Raw genomic sequence first — 24,346 nt, forward strand, 5'->3', positions numbered from 1 at the left:
GTGGAAAACAAAACATTTTTTGATTAGAGAGGACAGATGCAGATCCCTTTACCTAAGTGTTCTTACTAGAATAGTCTCCAAGGATCTTTGTAAATACCTTGCCTCATGACCATCTGCTTAATTACTCAGTTAATGCTCTTGAGAATGTATTTGTTTCACAGAAGTCCTTTTCTCTTTTCGAAGAATGAGTTTCCACGAATTTAGCGGTATTGCGCGTAATGTCCCCTTGTGTGTTTCCGCAAAGTAAGTTCTGTTCTGTTTCTAACAAAGCATGCTGTTTGGTATTCTGCAAATAGGGTTTTCCTGAGCTATTGCTCAATTGGAGTTTGAAGTTAATGGGAATAATTATAAGTAGATTTTGTTAAATATTTGTGCAGCAAAAGGCTAATAGAAACACTTTAGGCTTATTGCATAATTTGGAGGATACATACATAAAACCAATACAAAGCAGTCACAGAATTCTCCTGTGATTTGGTATCCACATACTGATATATTTGGTTTTCAAATAAAAACAGTATTTGCAAGTACCTATGCAACAGACTAGCAATTTGTTGAGGCTTGCACTATGTGCAAACCTAGCAGAGGCCAGACAAGAATGATCAAGTCTCCAGTTTCCTGTAGTGGTGTAGCAGATTGTATAGAAATGATGCAAACCTTTTAAGAATAGCTGTTTTCAAAGGATTTTGTGGAAATTATTCACTCAAGTGTAATTCTCTACAAACTGTAGTTGGGGAGGAGAAGTAGCATAGCTTGGGATAGCTGATGAGATTACTGCCCTAGCTATCTGTTCTGTGCACGGATGCCACTTATGGATGCAATATTGAACTGTTGCAGTTTTACGTTAAGACAAAATGTTCATGCTCTTGGTTTGCTCGAAATCACCATGTTGTAAATTATTAGCAAACCACTTCTCCATGGATTAGCTGTCCTTGTACTAGGATGGAAAAAGCTGCTGCAGAGCTCTACTTTGTGTAACATCCGACAGTTCCTGCTGGTGAATGGGACCTTTAAAATGGATTTAGTATTGTTAAGCGTAAAGATATAATTGCAGACCACCAGGCTAAAAATGCACAATTCCAGCTTCTCCAAGAACTGGGCAGCTGATGCCTGGCAGTCATCCTGCAGGCTTACAGAGAAGTGTGTTTCAAACTGAGCATCGGTGAGGCAAACGTGAGTGGCTGGTGTTCTTCTAGGCCATCCCATATCAGCACAGTCTGCTTTGATCCTGGAATTTCTTAGGCTCTGACATAAGTGACTTTGCTCTTGTCTGTAGATACTTACCGGCCTGGCCACATACAGATCCTAACTGTAATTTGTACCAATTGTTAGTGTGAATTAAAGAGATACAGAATTTGCTAAATTTTGGAATGTGATTCTTCTACAATCTGGACATTGTCTGGATGGATTTGTCCAAATGAGATGGAAGGATAAAACTTTAGCTTAAAATAAATGTTCTCTTGTAATCTGAAGCAGTAAGTGACTCACTGGGCACATATTACTGGAGATTTCCTGAAACTGTCAGCTCCTTTTTGGAAACATAGTCTTTGAATGAAGCATGTACACTTAAAAGATGTGCACATGATATGTGGATGCAGATTTTTTTTTTTTTTTTTTTTTTACTGAAACTAATCATGCAAAACAGAATTGGAAACAGAAGCTAATGTTTCATTTGGCTGCTCTTGTTCTTGACGTAGATGATTTTTTTCATTCCCTTGTTCCTTTGGCTGTCTCTGAAAAGCTGATGCTAAGTTTTCAGCAAGACCACCAGTGGTACAACTATAAGCTGAGCAATGAAAGAAATGACTAGTGTGGCATCCATTTTCTTCTTTCTATACTTTCTGTTGGTAATTTATAGTATGCCAGATTTTTAGTGTCATGCACATTTGTATATCCACATCCCACAAGAGATTTGAGCAGAAGTTGAAAGGTTTGGCAGTTGATTGTGGGAAGAGGGAAAGTCTAGGTGAAAGGTTTATAGCCATTGGAAATTCCTGATGGAGAAGGAGTTCTTCTCTTTTCAAGCAAGAGCAGGGGTGGAGATATTTTTTAGTAACTTCAGCTGCTTGTCCTTCATCCCAGCATTCTGCAGTTCTTCTACCATGCTTCCCCTTCCAATTGTCATTGACAGCAGGAAGCAAATCAGTGGATGGAGGACTGAGTAGTTTTAGCTGCTCAATCTGCCTGTTAGTTGCCCACAAAAAGATCTGATGTTCTGTCTTTTCTATAACCGTCTTTTGACTGAAAGTATAATCTACTTGAGGTGTGAGGGAGCGATGACCTTTTAAACTAATTTTTGAATGGGCATAGTAATTAAATCTGGGAAGGACCAAAGCAGAACATGCCATACATCTGGAATTTTAGCTTCAGGTGCTGGCTGGTTTACTTTCAGAAGTTCAGGTACAATGTGCTGTATGCTAGTCATATTCTAATTTTTCCACTTACAGACTTGCTTCTTAGTGTTTTCTCTTTATTTGATACAGGAAAGACCTTAAGCTACTGGTGTTTCAGCCCTGGATACAGCATGCATGAGCTTGTTCGACAGGGAGTCAGGACAATTATCCTTACTAGTGGGACTCTCTCCCCTCTCTCGTCATTTACTATGGAAATGCAGATGTAAGTACCTAGATGTGTGAATGGTACCATTAATGAAAACGCACAATCCGCTTCCATGATTTTAGGTCTTATCTCAGGATTTTTGAGTGTTCTGGACTGGTAGCTAGTAGGGAATCATATAATGAGTATGACTGGGATCTTACTTTTGTGTTTCTTTAGCCCTTTTCCTGTTTGCCTGGAGAATCCTCATGTTATCGATAAACACCAGCTCTGGGTTGGGATCATTCCTAAGGGACCTGATGGAGCTGTGCTTACTTCTACCTATGAAAGAAGGTAACGGAATTCTGCTTTGAAGTCTGGGGTTCCAATATTTTGGGTTCTGCTTACAGGAGGGTGGTAGTGAAATAAGTGGTCTCTGTAGTTCTTTTCTTGGATAAACACTGTGCTGACTAACAACACCCTTTAGCCACTACTGTTGAAAATTTGGAACTGGAGGGCTGGAAGGGATCGTATGCCAGGGTACTGAGTGCACTGACAGTCCTTAATGACCCTGACCGGCCTTAGCGGGGACCTCCACCCATAACCATCACCCAGGAGCTCCACTTAAGGTCTGGCATAGGCCTTCAGTCACTGCCCAAGCTGCAGGAGTATCTGTCTCCAGCTCCATTGTACCCACACCTGGCCATGGACCCTGTTGATCTGACCCCGACCTACTGATTGACTTCCTGGTTTGACCATGGACCTGCCTCGCCATCCCTGGGCTGTGACGCTCCTTACTGTCACTGGACCTGCTCCTGGTTTACTGACTTGCATTCCTGGCTTGACCTTGGACCTTCCCCATCACCATGACTTTGTCTGATGGTCTGGACTTGTGATTGAGCCTGGCTGCTGCATCCAAGTCTTCCCTGCTTGCCTTGCTTTGTTACTGTGGGCCTGGGCCCTGGCTGGCAAGACCCCTGCCCTGCATGCCTTCATATCATGCTCAGGTACCACCTCCCTGTCCCTTGCAGAGCGGTCCACTCTCACTGACATGGAGCCCAATCCTAAATTTCTTTGTTGAAGGCTTAATTGATTTGAAACATGACTGGCTTTGCAACAACTATTTTTATATTTAAAGCTTGTCACCATGACCAGCCTGTCTTTTACCTCTGCATTCCCTTCTTAAGGAAAATAATCCAAATGTTTGTCAAGCTTTTCATCATCTTTTTTCTTGCTTTTCCTCTGGTTTTTCATCATTTTGCCTGCGTCTTTCTGGTCTTCAGAGTAGACAGTGCTTCTGCTACAGCTTCTGCTGCCAGCAGAATATACTGCCAGCAAGGAAGGCCAAAACTTGATTTCACTGTATATTGACTTCCATTGTGCAATATGATAGTCTCACTGACATCTCTGCATATAATTTTAAAAGGCAGTTTCATGCTTTGGTGCATATGGCAGAAGGTTCTGTGCTTGCCAGTTCTCTGAATTTCCTGGCATCACATTGGTGCTAGTACTGTGTTTAGGGATGTAATCCTTCTGTAGTATTTGGAAACGATGATTGGTTCTTTGCGTATGATACATGTGTTCTTCCATTTAACTTTCTTCCTGTAGTACCCCAATTTTTATGTATTGGCACATTCTTAAATCTATTTCAATTTCAACATTATAGTCAAACCTCTGGCTCAGAATTCTGTAGCTTAGCCTGCTGTGGGCCTGACTTACTCTTTTTCAGCAATACCAGAAAAAAAAATAGAACTCCAAGAGCTTTTACTGAAAAAAAGGGAAAAATGCCAGATGTTCCACAGAACTGGAAAGGCTGTCAGCAATTGTAATTGATTTTTACAGAGAAGAAGAAGAAGCCTGGAAAACCCTCAGACTGTATTTTTCATTTTCAGAAGCTTAGTGTGCTGTTTCGGTGTATTTTGTTGAAGATTCTGTCTTTCAAAGGGTGAAGGATGGGGATCCCCCCCTAAGGCCTAGAACACCTTTTTTTTTTTTTTTTTTTTTTTTTTTTTTTTTTTTAAAGGAGGGTAATTCAGTGTTTGCTCTGTTTTGGCAACATCTGTGTGGTAATACTGGTATTTGTAGGTTTTATAAAAATCAATCTGTTCGGTTCCTTCCCCCGCCCCGCATATGTAAGTTTCCTGGGAAAACAGTATGCAAAACTGCAGGGCACTAAAAAGAATCATAAAGGCATGAGGGAACAGGTGACTCCTCAGTCAGGGCTGGAAGAAACAGATAAATACAGCTCATTGTAGAGCAGTACTTCTTCAGTCAAAGCAAAAGTGATTGACTTGGCTGATGCCACAAGTAAATAATAACCATAGTAACCAAATTCACCCTTTTTGCCCCTGCAGCCTCACCACACCTAATTCATCCATAATTATTTTAAATACTTGTAACATTAGTCAGGCTTGGCAGCATCTGCAGACTTTTGTGGCAGACCTTTCACTCTTCAATTGTCAGTGTTAATCATAAAACTCATATGTCTGCCCATTTCCACTTGTTACATTTCGATAATATTGAAGCTTAGATCATCTTCAGTGCTACTACTAATATTTAATAGTACTACTAATGCATAGTCAAGATATTACTAATTTTGTGCCCTTGATATGGGTGCTTGCCACAGGAAGGAGAGCAATTGGGAGTATGGATATGCTATTTCAGATGAATATCAGAGGAAGTCAACATGTATGAAAGACATAGAAAAGGAAATACAATTGTGTTACTTAATTTTTCTTCTCTGTAGGTTTTCAGAGGATTATTTATCTTCTCTGGGGAAAACAATTGGTAAGTGAAGTGTGCGGATTTCAGAAATGGGTTGTTGCCCAGGATTTTTAGAGACCTCCTAGAAGGAGAAATACTAAAGACATAATAAGACAGCCAAAGGTAAAGGATTGCGTTACATACCTAAATGCTGTCTGGCTTTGTATGCTTCTGTGTGCTCAGGCAGCTCTGGCTGCTGTAACTGCATGCAAAAATGAGTTTGAATTCTTGGTTTAATATTTCCAAGTTAGGAGTTCATTTCTATTGTCAGATGTTTGTGTTTGGGTCCAAAATGTGGTTCCTAAACACGGTCAGAAAGTGGCGCAAACTAGAAAATCAATGCGCAGAGATGATGCAGCCAACCGTCCTTTGCAGAGCAATTAAGGATCACAAGAAGTCATTGCAATTTCTTGTGATATTTTTAAAGGCACTGTGTCAAGCCCTCCTTAAGTTAGCATTTATTGTTTTGCTAATGTTTTGCAAATATAATAGAACTACAGAATTTAACACATGAGGACAGAATAAAAGAAGAGCATTTGTGTAGCTTGGCTGAGATATGATTGAAAGTAATCTGTTAAATCTAGAAATGTTTGAAGGAAATGGAGGAGAGTGCTCTGAGGTGTTCAGCTTGGCCTAAAAGGTGAAATTAAGAAAATGCTTTCACAAAATACCAGATTAATGTTTTTTCAGTAAAGTATATGCTATTTGACTAGAAAAACTCTCAAAAACAATCTTGTGGTACCTCATCCATTGCTTTGAATGTTTAGCCTGCAGAGGACAAAGGGTGGAGAAAATGATCTAAAAATAGATCCTACTGTCACAAGGGAACATAGGACAGATGATGATGTATCTTTTGTCTATAGTGTTTGGTGTAGCTCATAATATCTTTTATCCTGTAAGCACTAAGCTTTAGAAAGCTAGTTAGGCATCTGTATTAAACTTTATACCTTGACGACAAGATTATTGAAATGATTTAAAAAAAAATGAAACAACTTCTAATACACAAACATTCATGTCAACAAGTAGAAAAGATTTTGGAAGGAACCCATGCTGCTAGTTTTTATTTTTCCTCTGCAGTCTATGTACTCCATCCCAGGATAAAAATGCCCTCAACAATATCCTTGTCTGTCTCGTTGCAGGTAACCTTGTGCGAGTTGTGCCACACGGACTGTTGGTGTTCTTCCCGTCGTATCCTGTCATGGATAAGAGCCTGGAATATTGGAGAGTATGTTAATTACTCTGCCTTTTTAGGTGGTTTAGTTACACGCATCAGTCAGTTTGTAGTTGTGCTGTCTAACCATGCTCATTAAAAATTCTTTGTTAATAAGTACATTATAAAATCTGGAAAGTAAAAACCCAGGTCAGGCTTCTTTTATTTTGATCACAATACACCGAAATGCAGTGTTGCAGAAACCAAACCCAAAAGAATCTTAATACGTTATCTTATCTGATCTCAGAGTTCATTTAATTTCGCCAGACTTCTCTTTATTAAACCTTCAGATTATAGTTGGTCTAAGTGTTTCAACTCTTGGGGAAAAAAAATCCCCATATAAGCGTTTCTCTTTATTTTCAATTTGTAAGTGTTGCAGCTTTAACTTTTGTAACCGCTACGCGCATGACTTGTGTCCCTGGTGAGACTTGGACCATTTAACACAGAAGTGTTCCACCAACTGGTTAAAAGTGGCTGCTGGGACAGAGGTGGTGTACTGCAGAGTGGGTCTCTGGGAGGTGGATGTTGGGAACTTGCAGGTGGGAAGGAAAAGAAATGGATCTCCCATCTGTGTGATGTCTGAGTTGCACACACTGCAAGGAGTCACGGTAGTGGCGTTAGGATCGCGTGTTTCTGCTTCCATCCCTTCCTGCGTTTGGCAGGAGAGGAACAGACTGCGTTGGGGAAGTCTGTGGTGACCACTCCTGAGCATTTCCTTTCTTGTGGGCGCTTCTGGTACGTGCTTACTTTCACATGGCCGTTTCTGACATGTTCGTTATCTGTTTAACAGGAACATGATTTTGCTAAAAGAATAGAAGAAGTGAAGCCAATGTTTGTGGAACCCAGGAACAAAGGAAGCTTTGCAGAGGTTGGTTATTTGCATTACATACCTATAACACCTTCAGAAACCGTTTAAATATGTTTAAATATATATGTTTAAATATGTTTAAATATGTTTAAATATGTTTAAATATGTTTAAATATGTTTAAATATGTTTAAATATGTTTAAATATGTTTAAATATGTTTAAATATGTTTAAATATGTTTAAATATGTTTAAATATGTTTAAATATGTTTAAATATGTTTAAATATGTTTAAATATGTTTAAATATGTTTAAATATGTTTACCTTCTCTAAGATGTGTTTGGGTATGAAACTAGGATAAAATTAAAGCTCTCTGAGCACTTCTTTGAAGTATAGCTCTTCTGTGCATCCTTCCTTTATTCTTTTGGCCAGTTGTGCAGGGTACAGTCGTCGTTGTCTTCTTCTTCTTCATTTGAAATCCAGTGATGTAACAGCGGCTAACGTGCATGTGTACTGAGTAACCAAGATGGTAGAAAGCTGTTGTTTCAGTAGTCAGCATCTTTTAGTGTTCCGCGGGATGTTTCTTCCCAGCTTGTCATGCTTTGGGTGTTAAGGAATTTTGCGGTGTCATCTTGTTTGTTTATAGCAGCTCTGTTTGCTTCTTAGAGTAAATAATATCCTTGAGTTGCTTTCCTGGTTTGCGTGTTTTACTCGGGGATCTGCAGAAACACAGGACAGTCCATGTATTACCTTCCTTTATGATTACCCAGATGTATTCTAGATTTCACAGTAGTGTAAGGATTTTGCTAAGCAAACGGCTTCTCACATTTGCAATTAGTAAAAGTAAAGAAAATTATACTAAGCCAAATTAATCACATTTTAGATCTTAGCATACAAGTCAAATTTAGCTAGTACAGCTTTCTACTTATGCATATGCAATGGATAATACCATTCCTGCTCTTGCTTAAACTAGTTTATCTTTTAGGTAATGGATGCCTACTATGATAAAGTTGTCTGTCCTAAGTCCAATGGAGCTGCTTTTTTGGCAGTGTGTCGGGGGAAGGTAATGTAACTGAGAATTTGTTTCATCTGAGATCAGATTATATAGTTGATGGGAAAAAAACATCATTCTGGATTCCAGTACATTTCTGTTATTTGACTTCAATTATATGCGGAAAAAACCCAAGACAAGTAGGGTGCCCTGAAGCTTTTCCAAAATTATGTCAAGTTTACATATGCCTCATTCCTGTTGTTGTTAAAGGGATACACCTTTGAGTTCTTTAAAGGGGATTAACATCATACTAACGTTTCCTGTGGGCTGCTCACCGAAAACTCAACCCATTAGATGGGAGCAACAGTTTTGGAGGAGAACCGAAAGAAACATTTCTAATCAAACATGTTAGAACAACACTGCTGAAAACCCAAAATATTGCTTAGCTTTAACAAATTTACATTAACTTCAAGTCCTCTGGACACATTTCATGGCCTTGCATTTACGTTTTCCAGTGCTGATAAGTTGATTTATGATATCAGTGGAAATATTTGCAAAACCATAAATTGCTCTTAGGGCCTTTTTGCTGCTGCTTACTGCCTACCAAGAGAAGGTTCAACTTCTTTTGAACCTTCAGTCCCAGGCTCCAAAGCAGCTGTGAGATCAATGAAGAAAAGATGTAGCTCTTTTTGGGTGGGACTCTCGGGTGAATATGCCTGTCCTTTCAACAGTAGCATATTACCCAAGAGGAGGAGAGTGTGGAGAGATCGTGCTTTGCAGTAACACGCAATTGAAGGATAGACTGTTTAGTTTATTGTAGTCACAGGGTTAATACTATGACTGCAAAATCGTAAATATTTGAGAAGATAAACCAAAAGAGACATGTTGTCAAAAGCTCTAAAACTAGCTCCCTTGCCAGCCATCACTTCAAGATTCCCTCCCAGGTTGTTGCTCAGCTTTTACATGGGCAGTAGGTTCTAGCAAGGTTTTTGTGTTCTCTCTTCTGTGAAAGAAACCAAAAAACCTAGTCCTTTATAGAGAGGAGATTCTGCCCCAGTTGCTCTAGTTCTTTTACTATGTGTACCTAGGCCTGGGATGTCTTTAAAAAGTTCTCAGGAATTTTCTTTCCTGTTTTGAGGGCATGAAGGGCAGGTTTCGGGTTTTTTTGTTTGTTTTAATTAGGGTTTGAGGTTTGGGGGTTTTCTTGTTTACAGTGGGTCTTCTCATGCTCTTATTAGCCTGAGGGATTTCCTTTGTGCCCAAGATAAAATGTCCATAAATACAACTATGCAATTGCTAGCTCCAGATGGATCATAGTGCATGCTGTGATTGCTGCTCTTAGTGGCAGTGCTGGCTTAAGCTGAGTAGAGTTGGTCATTCCACCCACCCATGCGTTCCTGATGTTATAGTCCATCACAGCTGCTTGTGTGGCATGGGAAATGAGATTGGAGATGGATTCAGCTGAAAAAACAACTTTGGTTTCTTCCCCCCGCAAATTATTTTTTCAGTCTGTTCAACTCTGATTTTGTTCATCTCAAAGTGATTTGCCAGCACAGCATGGGACGTGAGCATGTACAGGGGGGATGAGCAATGAATACTGGAATGGATGTAAGCAGCACAGCTGCTGGATACGCCACTATAGTCTGGTGGATTCTGAGAAGATTTCTGGTAGTTTTCCATTGTTGCTTTGAAATGATTCTCTTCGTTTTTTAATGTCAGAGAAGGTTTGCTGTGTTCTTATTGTGTCTTGTTAGCAGTTCAGGGTATGGAAGGTTTAAACAGAGGTATTGACTGACATTTAAGACATCATCTGAATACAGCTGTTCTGCTTACCCAGGAATAAGACATATGCATTAATGGCGTTGGCTGAGGGATGCTTTGTCAGGGCCTCCTAGAGGAAAAAGCTAAGTTTAAAGTCCCGGTAATAAAAGCAAAAAAATCTAGTTGAAACTATTCATAATGTGTTCATAAACTACACTTGGCTAGGGATTTGATTTAATGGAGATAAAGGGCCAATAATTGCTCTGAAAAGTCACTTCAAATCCTGTTGATAATGGAAAACACTGTCTCTTCAGGCCAGTGAAGGCTTGGACTTTGCCGACATAAACGGCCGAGGCGTCATCATTACTGGGCTTCCGTTTCCTCCTCGTATGGAGCCCAGAGTTGTTTTAAAGATGCAGTTCCTGGATGAAATGAGAAGAAGTGGTGCGGGTGCACAGGTAATACTGGACAGCTTTTCACTGTTGGCTGTTAGCAGGGTCGTGTCATTGTTTCTCTCTCTTGTCTCTGTGGATTTTGGCTTTTGTTATCCTCCCAGCTTCATAGGACCATGAATATCAAAAAGTCGAACAACCTTGGAAGTTTGTCACAAATAGTCACTTTTTTTTTTTTTTTTTTTTTAACAATGTTAAAGGTTCCAAATTCTGTATCCAGTGACATGGTCTCAACTCAATCAAATATAGGCTCAAAAAATGGTATAATTAAAGTTTCAGTCAAAATCTTTGTGTGCATGTTATCCATGTATCTTTCTGAGGGAATTATTTTATCCAGAGGGAGGGTGGGCAGGAAGAATTGCCTGTGCTGGCTGGCTTGGGGTTTTTTGTTTTGGTGTTTTGTGGGGGCAGGCATTGTTTGGTTTTGGGTTTTTTGTGTTTTGTTTTGCTTTGTAGTTGATTTTGGAGTGGTGTGGTTTTGTGGGTGGTTTTTTTTTTGCTTGGTGGGTGGTTTGTTTTTTTTTTTTTTCCCCTATTGCTTCAGGCATGAATGAATGGCATTATAAATTTAGTTTATTGTCCTGCAGGGTAGCTCTTAGGTCTTATATAATATGGCGAGTCTTTCGTGCTACCAAGGCTGTCAGTGCATTGTGTACTAAATAGCCCCTCAAGTTGGATATTACTTGCTGAGTTTTCTGTACACCATAATTCAGGTGTGATATTCAAGTTAACCTGTATTTGGCTTTCCGAAGCTTTTAGAGATTTGTCAGTAGATCTTGTTAGATGTGTTTTGGGTTTGGTTTTTTTTTTTTTTTTTTAATTTCTTTAGAAAGGAATAGTGACTGTCCAGCACAGAGAATACCTTTTGCCTGGTAAATAATGTTAATTCTTTCTCCCACCTATTGCAGTATTTATCTGGGCGTGAGTGGTACAGTCAGCAAGCTTCCCGGGCTGTTAATCAGGCTATCGGCAGGGTCATCAGACATCGCCAAGACTATGGTGCTATCTTCCTATGTGACCACAGGTGAAACCTTGGCTCTAGAACATAAACATACATCAACTTCTTTATATCCCAACACGGGCATTGGTATTTTGTATAGAAATGTGCTGACGTTACTGTTTGAAGAAGGCCACAGTTCATAAGTAATTAAATTATTTTATGTAACAGGTTATATAAATATTGTACTGCTTTAAGAAAGTAACTAGATTGTTATCTTCTGCTCCCAAAATGTGCTGTCTTTTAGCTGCAGAAAGAGATTAATGGTATTAATGCAAAACAAGCTGATTTGTTGAATTCGTGTTTGTAATGCTACTGGAAATTATGTGATGATAACTTATGGTTTTGCATTTTCTCCATCTCTCGCTTGAGAAGGCAGTCACCAGCACTGCAGGTTTTTTTTGAGAGGAGGAGGAAGAAAATGAGGAAAGATGATATTGCTGAAACAATATAGTCTATATTAATATAGCATACTAATATTATATTAATATCCATTAATATAATATAATATTAATTAATATGTGTATATAATAGGCAACAATTGGCCTTCAATGCTGAGGCTTGACTGGGGACAGTGAGCACATCACAGTTCAGTATTACTGTTACTGGTGCACAGTTAAAGATTTTATGGATGAAAGATAAGAATTGGCTGATTGCATGGCACATGGTATCAGCAAAGCCCTTTTCTCCTGAGTGAAGACATCACCCCGTTATATTTATTGCACTGTTTCAATCTTTTGTTGTCTTGCTGCTCCTCGCTTGTCCTTTTGGACCCTGATCTAGCATTTGTTTAATTCATGTAGGCCAACCTGGCAAATCATTCTCTCCTTTTCCAATGCTACACAGGTTTACAACTGGTGATGTAAAAGGCAAGCTGCCTTCGTGGGTCCGCCCTTACGTGAATGTTTATGACAACTTTGGGCACGCAGTCAGAAGCGTCTCCCTCTTCTTCCGCGTTGCTCAAGAAATTGTAAGTGTCTAAAAAAGCCAACAAATTTTCTTGATAGTGTTGGAAACTGGGAATGCTAATCCAGGTGAGAGATGTGATTGAGTCACTTGTCACTTCTAGACATCGAAGCTTTACAGGAAAGGAGATATGCCTCGTGTTTCTCCATGAGTGAGCTGGGACAGGATGTTGTGGTGTTGTGCTGTGCAACTCATTAGGTTAGATCACAGAAGAAACTTCCAGTCCCTCCTAAAAAAGCACAGCTTTCATTGGATGGCATGCAAATACTGGAACTGATGTTGGCATCAAAAAGCTTTCTACCTCGCCCTCAGGGAGAGGATATACGTGTGGAAGAATCAATCAAACCCTTAAATTTAAATCTAAGCTGACTGGTATAAAGAGTGAGACAAACCCATCGGTTATTTTTACAGTTCATCACTGGGTCATCTTTACTAATATGGCTTCTCTCTTAGCATTAAGCAGCTCTTTTTCTCAGTAATAGTTCCTTGACTGAAAAAGTAATATTATAGAAACGCTTTCTAATTGACTGGAGAAAGTCATAGCAAGAAATGGGCTAGAAGCCAGAATGGGGAATTCTTTAACCCAAAAATGGATATTGAGATTAAAATAAATACTTAAAATTTCACGCAGACTTGGATGACTTCCTGGAAGATGCTTTAGCCAAATACAAGTTGTTCAAAATAATAAGTTACAGATGGATGATACTGGATGACTCTATGACCTTTTCTGATCATAAATGGGAGTGTCGTGGTAAATAAGAACCACAACCCAATGTGCTTTGCCAGAAGGAGCTATGTTGCAGGGATAGTGTTAGGAAGCAATTGTTCTTTAGCAGGGTCATGCCCCTTTTTCTGTTACATGGGCCACTTAGGGCTAAAACTGCTTGCTACACTTCATCTATATTAAGTGATCCTTTTTTCAAAAGCACATAAGTCCAGAATTCTTAATAATCTTGCTGTCAAGGGTTATTTGGGGAAAAGGATATGTGTTCAGGTTGTTGCTGGAATTTTTGGTTGCAAAGGAAGTGGAATGGAAGAGTAGCTTTTGCTTACTGTGATGTTTTGTAAACTGCTTGCAGATGCCCCCACCCCTGCCACAATGCCGTTCTGGCTCTGCTGGTTCCCTAAATGAAAGTGATACAGCACCATCTACTTCATCCGAGCAGATCCTCTCCCTGAAAAAGGCCAAAAACTTGGATGACCATGTTCCTAGTTTGAAGAGGAAAAGAAAAGGTAGGCTTGGGTCCTCACAGATACACTTTTTTATTTTAAGCTGAACCAAAAAAGGAGGAGCAAGAGACTAGAAACTGGAATGGGAGAGAAAGCAAGGTGAGCGCAAAGACTGATGTAAAAGTCCTGAGCTTAGACAATGGGGGGATCGGTTGCCACTACAGAGCAAAGAGGCAGATGGGGCCTGAAAAGGTGTCCTGCAGAACAGGAGGAGTTTGGTGGAATAAATAGTTTAAAAAAAAAAAAAGAACTGGAAGTCTGTTTCTGACTAACACTGACTTTCTGATGTCCTTCTTCCATCCTGTTATATAAATGGCTCTTACGCAGTAATCTGATTAAGAAAACAGAAAGAGGGCATTGACATTGGAAGACGACAGTATTTTAAAATTTATGGTTAGTTAATGCCAAACAGTAAAGTATTTCTCGCATCAGATATTCTTTCAGAATGTTCTACTCTAGATTGCTTGCTGGTTTGGAACAGAAAAATTTGGCTGTGTTTAAAACTGTGGTTCCAAAACAGTTATGACTGAGTGTGAGGGCGATTTCACATTATGTCTAAGCCAGTGTGACTGCAGGTTGTTGTTGAAAGGGGTTACTTTGGCCACTGCTTTTTTTTCCCTCCCTTGATTTCCAACCATGCATTTATGCTCCTTCCCTTGAGTTGAATCCATATATTGTGCAACTGCAGAGCAAGCAGATGAGCTTGCTGAACCAATTTACCTTTCATCCACGTGACTGTTAGATCCATCTCAGGATGGGCTGGAATGTGTGACTGGAGGTAAAGGGCAGAAGCTGCATTGCCTCTTTTGCAATAGATTTTCAGTTGCGTTGCATTAGCTGTACCATCAAACTGCACCTGTAATCATAGTTTTGGCTAAGGAGTTTCTTGCACTGACTTTTTAATTTATAGCTTATATACTTCCATTCTTCTCAAAATAGTTTTCTTAGTAACTGACTGTTGAAGTAATTTCACAAAATAGTGGAAATATATTTTGAAGAGAATGCCTTTTAGAAGTAGCAAACTGATACTAATTTAACACTACCTACAGCTCTAAATTCTTGTATTTAAAACCAAAGATACCTGGATCCTGATTAGTGAGAACATGTATTGTTGGGACCTGAGGGTGACTGTGTCTTATAGGTATTGATACTGTGAGAATTGTAGGCTTTAAAAAAACTTGTTCTGTTTAAAAATAATAAATTATATTTCATGCCAGAATCTCTTAAAAACAGGAACTCGAGTTTTGGGAAATCCATAAAGCTGAAGTAGTTAAACACAGACAACTGTTGCAGTAAGACTTTTTTTTTTTTTTCCCCGTTGATCCTAAGACATTTTGAGGTTAAATATGACCATCACTTAAGGAAAAGTTTGAGAAGTCCACCAGGTTGTGGTAACAAATGCTTGAGCAATTTTGGGCGTGATTAACCAAAGCAGTCTTCTTACTGAGTCACCTAATGCAATTTTGCAAGATGAGGAAGATTAATAAACCAATATATCTTTGTGGAATGCTACATAAGATTTTGAGGTATTACTAAGTCAAAGAAAATGCAAGAGATAATGCAGAATGTTAATTTGTCATCTGTATTATGCTGTGATGCCAGTAAATGGAGATGGAGCATCCAACCTATGCATGGAATATGAGCAAGAGCTTGTCTCACCTAGAAGACAATGTATTGGGCTCTTGGACGCGTTGGAGCGCAATGAGAAGAGCAGTGAAGATGCAGAGGAGGAAAGTGACTTGGCTGGAGAGGAAAAGGTAATGGCAATGCTGTGGCAAAATACTTGCTTTTAAATAAAAATTGTAGGCTCTAAGGCAAAATGAGTTTGTCATTGATTTAAAAGTACCAGTGCAACCCTCTTTCAAGAACTCACTGTAATCAGCACGGGCAACTGCAAGCTTAATTCAGATTAATCAAAGGGTTTCCTTGCCACATTCAACTAGATGACCAACAGGTACAAACATGTGCTGTGCTCCATAGCTGCTGACCACAGATTCCTGGAAGTTAACCATGTGTTCTCTGGGGAGCAAAGAGCTCTCTAAGAAGAGGTTGGTAGATACACAGTTCCTCCTGGGTGGAATCTGTGTCAGCACTTGGTATGTGACCAGATTTTGAGTTTAAAAAAAAAAAAAGGGAGGGGAGTGTTTATGAATTAGAATTTGCAGTTTCAGATGAAAATCTATGATTTGCCTCAGAGAATGAATATCGCAGATTTGCACAGTATCTTGCCTGAATCAAAAATCCACTATTGCATTAAAATCAACAAAGCTTCATCTGTGCTGTTCATTTTCTTTGCTCTTGGATTGGTCTTTTTAATACATAGAATCATAGAATTGTTCAGGTTGGAAAAGACCTTTAAGATCATGCAGTCCAACCATTAACCTAACACTACCAAGTCCACCAATAAACCAGTTAAGGGGAGAGTAATAATTTCATGTTTCCTGGCTTGGTGGCTGGATTATTTATTAATGAAAGTAAAAATTAGGAATCATTAAGGTTGGAAAGGACCTCTAAGATCATCAGTCCAACCATCAACCCAACACCCCCGTGCCCACTAAACCATGGCCCAAAGTGCCACCTCTGCCTGTTTTTTGAACACTTCAGGGATGGGGACTCCCCCACCTCTCTGGGCAGCCTGTTCCAATGCTTGACCACTCTTTCCATGAAGAAATTTTTCCTAATATCCAATCTAAACCTCCCCTGACGCAGCTTGAGGCCATTTCCTCTTGTCCTATCGCTTGTTCCTTGGGAGAAGAGCCCAACAGCCACCTCACTACAACCTCCTTTCAGGTAGTTGTGGAGAGTGATAAGGTCAAGCCTCAGCCTCCTCTTCCTCAGGCTAAACAACCCCAGTTCCCTCAGCTGCTCCTCATAAGACTTGCTCTCTACATCAGTGATTAGGCTGTGGTGGTCTTGCTTTCCCCAGATCCCTGTTTGCAGTTGTTGGTGGGGTAGCTCCCTTTCCTGGCTACCCACCAGCAGGCATATTTTACTGCTGGCTTGCACACTCAGTTTGGCTGATGCCTAGTGTATGGACTCCACGAATGCCTATTGCAGCGTACCTATGCAGTTTGCCTAGTGGAACAATGTCTAAGGGAAAGTGTGGAGGTGTAAGGAGTATCTGGGGAATATCTAAAGAGGCCTAAGGGAGGTGGATGGGGATGTGTACAAAGCAGAGGGAATGTACAAACTTGGAGAAATGAACAAGGATAGAGAATATTTAACTTGCATGCAGCTGATTGAGAAATCTGCCCCATCACTCATGGGGCACCACAGACCCATGGGGCACCACAGCATAGACATCAGAACTTATTCTTTGGAAAGCCCGGTACATCTCCAGGGACTTGGCAAGTCAGCTACCATACCTTGTTAACACAGCTGCACTGCTTTTGGCATAGTTCAGCATTTTAGTTCAGATAAGTTGATGGTCGTAACAGCTCAGCACTGAGTCACCTTGTGTCTGCTTTTTATATTCGGCTTTACTGCTCATCTGTGGCTTGCAGAGAACTGTGGAGTCATCCTGTGCTGCACCTAAATTGATGACCTCTGGCACCAGAGATCCAGGGAGTGTAGTCCTGTGACATGCAGTGCCTCTGAGGGAGCCAGCTTTCACTCTGAGTCTAGTATTGAGCTGATTTTAATAAGCACTGGATTTGGACTGATAATGGCGTTGGTGTGCTTTCATATCTTTCTTCACCATCTGTCACGCTATCTGTGTTACCATTGTTTCTTTTATCAAGGTTATACTGCACCCTTGTTGCCTAAATAATGGAAATTTAGCTGCTGTCATTCTGAAACAATTTGCTTGGGGTAAAAAAGAAGAAAAGAAGCCTTTGTCATCTCAAAAAATCAAAATACAAGAAGTAGTCTCCCAATCTGTTTAAAGAATGATTTGGCAGTTCCCCTTAACCAATTTTCCTTGTGAGACATGCCTTATGGAAACTTGTCTTTCAGAAGCCTTATTTAGAATCATAGAATCATAGAATTGTTCAGGTTGGAAAAGCCCTTTAAGATCATCCAGTCCAACCATTAACCAAACACTACCAAGTCCACCACTAAACCAATTAAGGGGAGAGTAGCAATTTCATGTTTCCTGGCTTGGTGGCTGGATTATTTTTAATGAAAGTACAAACTAGGAATCACTAAGGTTGGAAAGGACCTTATATAAATTTCTTCTGGATTATGCTGTTCAAGGTGGTGCCTTTACATAGTCCAGCATTAAGAAGATGTTTTTGATCATTTTTCTGCCTTATTGCATGTATCTTGAATGTTTGACTTGCTGCTTGTATTCCAATTCTTCATTCTGTTATATGATGCTTAAATAAAATATATTTAAATGTGCACTTAAATCATGGTCAGGCTTGTCTGCAATTCCGTATCCTTGCAGTATTATGAGTGCACTGAAGGTTGTATTTCTGAGTATCAGCAACTGACTCTACAAACTGGCAAATCTGAGGTTATTGGCTTAGGGTTTTGTTTATTTTTAGTGTTGTCTTAGTTGAAGTTAATTTGACTCCGAGGCTTTGTAATCTGAATAGACATATTTAGAAGTCACAGTGGAATATAGGGGTACTGTTAGGTTTCACTGGTTCCTTTCACAAATGAACATTATTCTGTAAATGCACTGACAGTCACATACTTGCTACGAAATTCTTTTATTGGGCAAAAGCAAAGACATAAATCACTTCACATACCTGCTTTCTCAACAGATATGTAGAAACCAACTGGCAATATGGGGCTATCCTGCAGTTTCTTCTGCTACTTAAGTGATTGTTTTTAATGTGGCTGATACTGGCTTGATCTAATATTGGAGAGCCTGCTATTAAGCAATTCCATTCCTCTTGCTTATGCCCGCTCGCTTCTGCCCAGAGAGGTGGTGGAGTCCCCATCCCTGGAAGCGTTTCAAAAAACGGGCAGACGTGGCACTTTGGGACATGGTTTAGTCTACCCTTAATTGGTTTAGTGTGGATTTGATAATGTTAGGTTAATGGTTGGACTGGATGATCTTAAAGGTCTTTTCCAACCTAAACGATTCTATGATTCTCTTTTGGAGCTTTGTGTGTACCAGTATTCCCAGTCACTGCAGTACAAGTGCAATTCTTTGTTACTGGGAATGGGAGATGCTAAAGAGCTTGTCAAACCGCAAGTGTTTCTGCTACTGTCTCATCCTGTCTGCCCTGATATTTTCTGCAAGACTGCTTGGGCTTCCCTTCTCAGTACCCCAAGAAGATCCCTTCTGTAGGTCTTCTTCAGAAGTACTTCAGGCAGGAAAGTGAAGGGGCATGCGAGGCCTCGGTTACACACGGGTATGCGTACACTCCCAGGGCTACCCTGAAATGGTTAGCTGTGAGTCTGGCTTTGCTTAATCAGGAATTTGCACCCTCGAGACCAACTTTGTCTTTAATTTCCTCTGTTCGGTTTCTCTTTCTGAATTGTCCAGTAAGTGATTACCTTCTAGAAACAGGTATGTGTCCCAGGCTCTGTTGCAATAATTTGACTTGTTTTGCTTTCTTGAATGGTGTCCACAGACTGGTTTAACAAGCTTTTACTGCTGGAAATGGCTAAATTAAATGGACAATAACTTTGAGAAGCATTTTTTTGGACCTTTCTTCTTTTCTTTTAATCTTCACAGGCACAACGTCTGTCAACACTTTCCCTTCAGTATGAGAAGAGGTTAACAGATGAGCAGAAAGGAGGAAGGAAGAAAATAAAGCTAGTCAGCAATACAGTATGTGTTTTTGTGTGTCTGTGCCATCCTTTTGATCTGCAGACTGCTTTAATTTGAATTGGAAATTTCCAGGCAGACAGATGCCTGATGAAAGAACAATTATGTTTTTTCTCCAAATTGTAAATATTCATCAATGCACATCTGTAACCTGTTTCTGTCATGCCCTTTCTCAAATCTGGACATCACAGACCCAATCAAGCACAGGTCCAAGTAGGGCTGGTAGGTGAAAAGAATTGTTTTCTGGCATTGGCTCCTTGTGAACATCTTCTCTCATTGACCAGGTGTGGGTGGTTTCATTCTTTTTGATTAGAAAAGAATAGTTCAGTTGGAAAGGGCCTATAATGGTCATCTAGTCCAACTGCTGGTAGGGCCTCAAATGGTATAACTGACCAGTTTTGGGTAAGCAATCGCATCGTAACCCCACCTGTGGTGGGTCATTGTTCTGTTATGCTTGCAGTTGTGCATTACTGTTCTACACTGTCTCCAAACTCAGTTAACTCCTTATGCAGCTAGTTCCTTAAGAGTCATGATAAATTCATGAGAATCCCCTGGGTGATTGTGTGTGCCAGTAGTGTGTGTCCAAGGAAGTGTCCTAACTGGGTGCTGTCTGTCTGTCAGACTCCCAGTCACCTAGCAAGCAAAACTGATAAAAGTAGTCACAGATCCTGAAGCCAATAACATCCAAGGTGTGAGGAAGGGAGGTTCATTGCAGAAGGTTGTGTTTGCAGTTTGTTGCTATCTGATGTCATGATGAGTCAGCGTAGCCCTTGAGGTTTGGAATAAATGTAATTTTGCTTCTTATTAAGCCTTCTCCTAAGAATAGGATTGTGTAATGAGACTTGGCTGCCTTCTCTAGGAATATTCCTCCTGATGCAGTCGGTTTTGCCAGCAGAGAAGGGGAATAGCATCGCTCCTCTTCTGTGAGGGAATGAACGCTCACAGATGTTAGAGGGATTAATGTTTCAGAAATAGATATAATAATCATCTGGGGAAATTGACAATATACTTGTGCCTCGGCATTGCCCCGGTGACACTTGTCACATCTCTGCATGACAAAGAACAAGGATCCAACAGCTTATATGTTCAAAGTGTGTAAGCATATTGTAATGCACAGTCACATTCATAAAGGAGGGGTTGTTCTGAATCTTTTTCAAGTCCCTGCTGCTTGTGATTGTGGAAGAATGTTTCCCAACACGAGAGAGTCATCTGGGTTGCTCATGTGTGTAGTGTCTTCAGGAAAGGTCTTAGAGGAACCAAAATGCTTGAACACCTTCCATTCTTTGTATCTCCTGCTTCGGGGATTTATGTCTTTCAGTTAATTGGACATTTCCAGGAGGTGGGCCAGTTAGATTTGTGTTTATTCTCTGGCACTGAAGCTGGTTTGTTTTTTCAGGAAATAACACATGGATACGGGGGTGACTACCATAATTGCAAGAGACAGTAACCTGTTAGTTGAAAGCATTCATTGTTCTATGTGCTGTTGGAATTGTAAATATATTGCTTCCATCTGAATTCATGTGAGAGTAGCTCCTCAAGTCACACTATTTACTGAAAAGCCTTCCTGTTTCTGCAGCAAGCTGTCAAGAAAGCAGACCTGACGGAGCCGAAGAAGATCCGAGCTACGTTGTACATCGCAACAGTGAAGGAGACCCTAAGCCAACAGAACTATGATCTCTTCTCTAAGGCTCTTCAGCACTACAAGAAGACAGATGACTTCCATGCTATGTTATCTCAAATGAGCTCCCTCTTTATAGAGGATGAAAAAAAGCATATCTTGTTACGAGGTATGACAACTTCCCTGGTATTTTATATGACGTGACCTTTGTCTTTTAAATAGACTTGGGTATTTCAATGGTAAGTGTTTTGGATTTGAGGTACAGATCAATCAGGATGATAATCAGTAACATTCATCACTTTATATGCCCAGATCACACAGAAAATGTTCTCAATCTAATTATCATACGTTAGTTTGCATCTTGACAGGCCTGAAAAAAAATCACATTCCGTGGAAGCTTGTGTTATTTTAAACTTTGTCTAAAAGTAGTATAGCTTACTCCCTGTGAATCAAGAGTGTGGTTGTGTGAGTTGGATATATGCAACTCAGTGTTCAGTGTTAAAGCAATAAATAAGTAGCATATCTAGAGAAATTTTCTGTTTAAATAATGGTGAGTATAAAGCAAGTGATCTGGGCAAGCATGGATAGTTTACTGGTTTAGCTGGTGTTTTCTTGACCTTTAACAACTGCATTGATGGGAAGTGGACTCCCACCAACATTTCTTCTAGTTTAAGTGTTTTCTCTGAATTTTCCTTTCCCAGCTTGTGAGCAAATGGGCAGATTTTTCTCTGACTTCTTTCATCTACTAAAATAAAAAAGCATAGTTACACATCTTGTAAATTGTTTAAGGTTAATTTTAAGGTTAAGGAATGGGAAGCTCAGTATGAGCACTTAGTACTAATAGTAGCCACAGCCTGTTTCCCAATTTGCTGATCTTACTATATAAATAAGAAAATACTTGATCGCCAAGTTAAGGCCTAAGTCTAGTTTTCAAAAGTGACGGGCACCTGAAACCTAAAGTTCATTTGACGTTTAGGCTTTTGGTTGGCGAGCATTTTATGGTCAGTCAGTCATTTGGGGTGTAAAATTAACAGTATATCAGTGTTGCAAAGGAGCGATTCAGATCGCTTAAGGAGTCACTGTCAAAGGTATTAGCAAAAGTGGTTTTAATATGATGTTGTAAAAGTGTGACTTAACAAAGTTTGATGGCAGGGTTCGCTCTATTAATTACTGCATGGAAGAAATGTACAAAGGAGAATTGAGTTACACTTGAGCTAGAATGATTCACAGAGAAACCAGGGACTTAAAGGGTAAGGAGGACCCTCCAGTTGAGTTGCGAGGTTCAGAGTGGACCCCCTGGCTTTCTAAACTCCTCCTCAGAGAGGAGGTGTGGCTAGGTCCAAACCTAGACTCAGACTTGGTCAATGGTTTATGTCTAAGGGATTATTTTTGTAACGTTTCGTTAGTATCAATTCAGCATGCAATCGAAGTTACCAAGTCCAAGTTACCATACTACACGGTTGTGCGTGATACTGGTCGCTTCCCAAAGGTTGTTGGTAAAAGGTGTCTCTGCCTCGAGGAGCAAACTTGAGAGGCGACCCAGCTCAAGGGGAGATCGGTGCCGTGCAGCCACGCTGCCTAGCAGGGAGAGCTAGAGAAGGCTCACGTGGGCTGTCGTGTTTATGGAATAAAGTGGTTGGTTTGTATTCAAATTACATGCAATAGTAAAGGTATGCATGAGGCTCCTTGTACCCACAACTTCCTTTGTTCCTTGATAAACGAGTCTTGGAAAAGCCACCCACTATTCGTGTGCTAATTGCATGATCAGTGTTCCAAGCTCATCTGCATCGATGCTCACTGTGTCACTCTGCTCCTTCGTGGGTTTTCAGAGAACAGACTGAAACTAGAGGAGCTCTTGGCCCCGCCACGGCTCAGGCCTTTGCCTCCTTTGGAGCCTGTACCAAACTACCGCTACTTTGGTTAAGGGGTCAGGTGCCTCCGTCACAATCAGTTATTCAAAGTATCAGCCTGGCAGATACTTTGACCCCACAGTTTATGACCTTTTGCTGCAAGTACCTGTTTCACCGTGAGGTAAGCTACTTCATATTTACAGTGCAAAAATTACAGTTATTACCTACTGGTAATAATATTGCTGGAAGTTTGCATGATAGCTGACCTTTGTTTAACGTATGAGTGTGCTTACTGTATAAATACTAGATGACGACATTTAGATTTTAAGTTATTTAGCAGCACTTTTTATCTTCATATTACCTAACCTAGAAGTCCTGCCATTGTATGTTTCTGTGGCATTTATTACCTGTTGTGGACTGATTTATCTTTTTTTGTTGTTGTTCTTTCCTCCCCCTCCCCAAATGAAAGAATTCTACCAGTTTGTTCGACCTCAACATAAAAAACAGTTTGATGAAGCATGTTGCAATCTGACTGGAGTGGGCTGTGGCTACAAACCTGAGCACAGCCTCCTGCGGGAAGAGAGGGAGATACTGGCCAAGAAAATAGGTGAGGAGCTTGTTTCAGCACTGTGCAGGCAGTTGCATCGTTTGACGGACATTGTCCAATTGTAGAGCAAGACACATCAGTATGTAGAAATGTAAGGGTGGAAAGCAATTTAGTTTAGCCAATATTGAGCTAAGTTTCTGCTCTGCATGATCCTCTTGCCTGCCTTCCCATAAGCACACACGGATGCCAGAGCATTAGTTACTGCGTAGCTAGTAATGGTGCTGTTTTATTTCAAAAGGGGGTTTTACAGATCTAAATAGATCTTGAATCTAGTCTGTGGATTTAAAAACTTTGTGTGTATTCCTCTGTCGTCTTTGCTACCTACGTAGTGCCACCAGAACAGTGTATAGGGGGTAATCGTGTCCTCACAGAGTTTGTGAAATCCTTGAAACTCTGGAACAATGAAGTCCTAAAAAAAGCAGGGTGTTAGCTCATCCCTTCTTATCACAGAAATACATCTTCGTCTTCAGGTGTTTTCAGCATAGAATGGCATACCCTAAAATGCACCGTTCTATGTTAATTCTTCCCTAAGTTCACTGTTAATGATCTGGTTTGATTTAACAGAAGAAAAACAGAGTCAGCAGAAAGCAGCATTCTCAAAGGACTCATGCCCTCAGCTAAACCCTGGGCTCCACTTGAACCGGGGAGGATTCCACTTGACAGCAGGACTGAATAGTGCAGGTAACACTTCATGTTAAATAAAAATGCAGTCCCGAGGTAATACATGTTACATTTCATTTCGTCACTGACTGTAGATTCTCCTGGTGGGAACCAATGTTTTTTGTGTTCACCTAGCACAGTGGCTCACTATCTGTAGGTAGGAGTGATGGTAATTCGG

At 40.2% G+C, this 24,346-nt stretch overlaps 1 protein-coding gene across 1 annotated transcript in view; it reads left to right on the forward strand.

Moving 5' to 3' along the window:
• RTEL1 (regulator of telomere elongation helicase 1) overlaps positions 1–24,346 on the forward strand; it is a 52,429-nt gene that overhangs the window by 17,775 nt on the left and 10,308 nt on the right. The window contains exons 16-30 of the mRNA XM_075720897.1: positions 2,481–2,613; positions 2,773–2,886; positions 5,279–5,319; positions 6,435–6,520; positions 7,296–7,373; positions 8,297–8,374; positions 10,378–10,521; positions 11,424–11,539; positions 12,359–12,482; positions 13,558–13,711; positions 15,311–15,465; positions 19,341–19,436; positions 21,010–21,220; positions 23,371–23,508; positions 24,073–24,189. Coding sequence (XP_075577012.1) covers positions 2,481–2,613; positions 2,773–2,886; positions 5,279–5,319; positions 6,435–6,520; positions 7,296–7,373; positions 8,297–8,374; positions 10,378–10,521; positions 11,424–11,539; positions 12,359–12,482; positions 13,558–13,711; positions 15,311–15,465; positions 19,341–19,436; positions 21,010–21,220; positions 23,371–23,508; positions 24,073–24,189 — 1,785 coding nt within the window. The remainder of the gene's footprint in view (positions 1–2,480; positions 2,614–2,772; positions 2,887–5,278; positions 5,320–6,434; positions 6,521–7,295; positions 7,374–8,296; positions 8,375–10,377; positions 10,522–11,423; positions 11,540–12,358; positions 12,483–13,557; positions 13,712–15,310; positions 15,466–19,340; positions 19,437–21,009; positions 21,221–23,370; positions 23,509–24,072; positions 24,190–24,346) is intronic.

The sequence above is a fragment of the Pelecanus crispus genome, chromosome 14, assembly GCF_030463565.1.
Source record: "Pelecanus crispus isolate bPelCri1 chromosome 14, bPelCri1.pri, whole genome shotgun sequence".
Classification (NCBI taxonomy): Eukaryota; Metazoa; Chordata; class Aves; order Pelecaniformes; family Pelecanidae; genus Pelecanus; species Pelecanus crispus.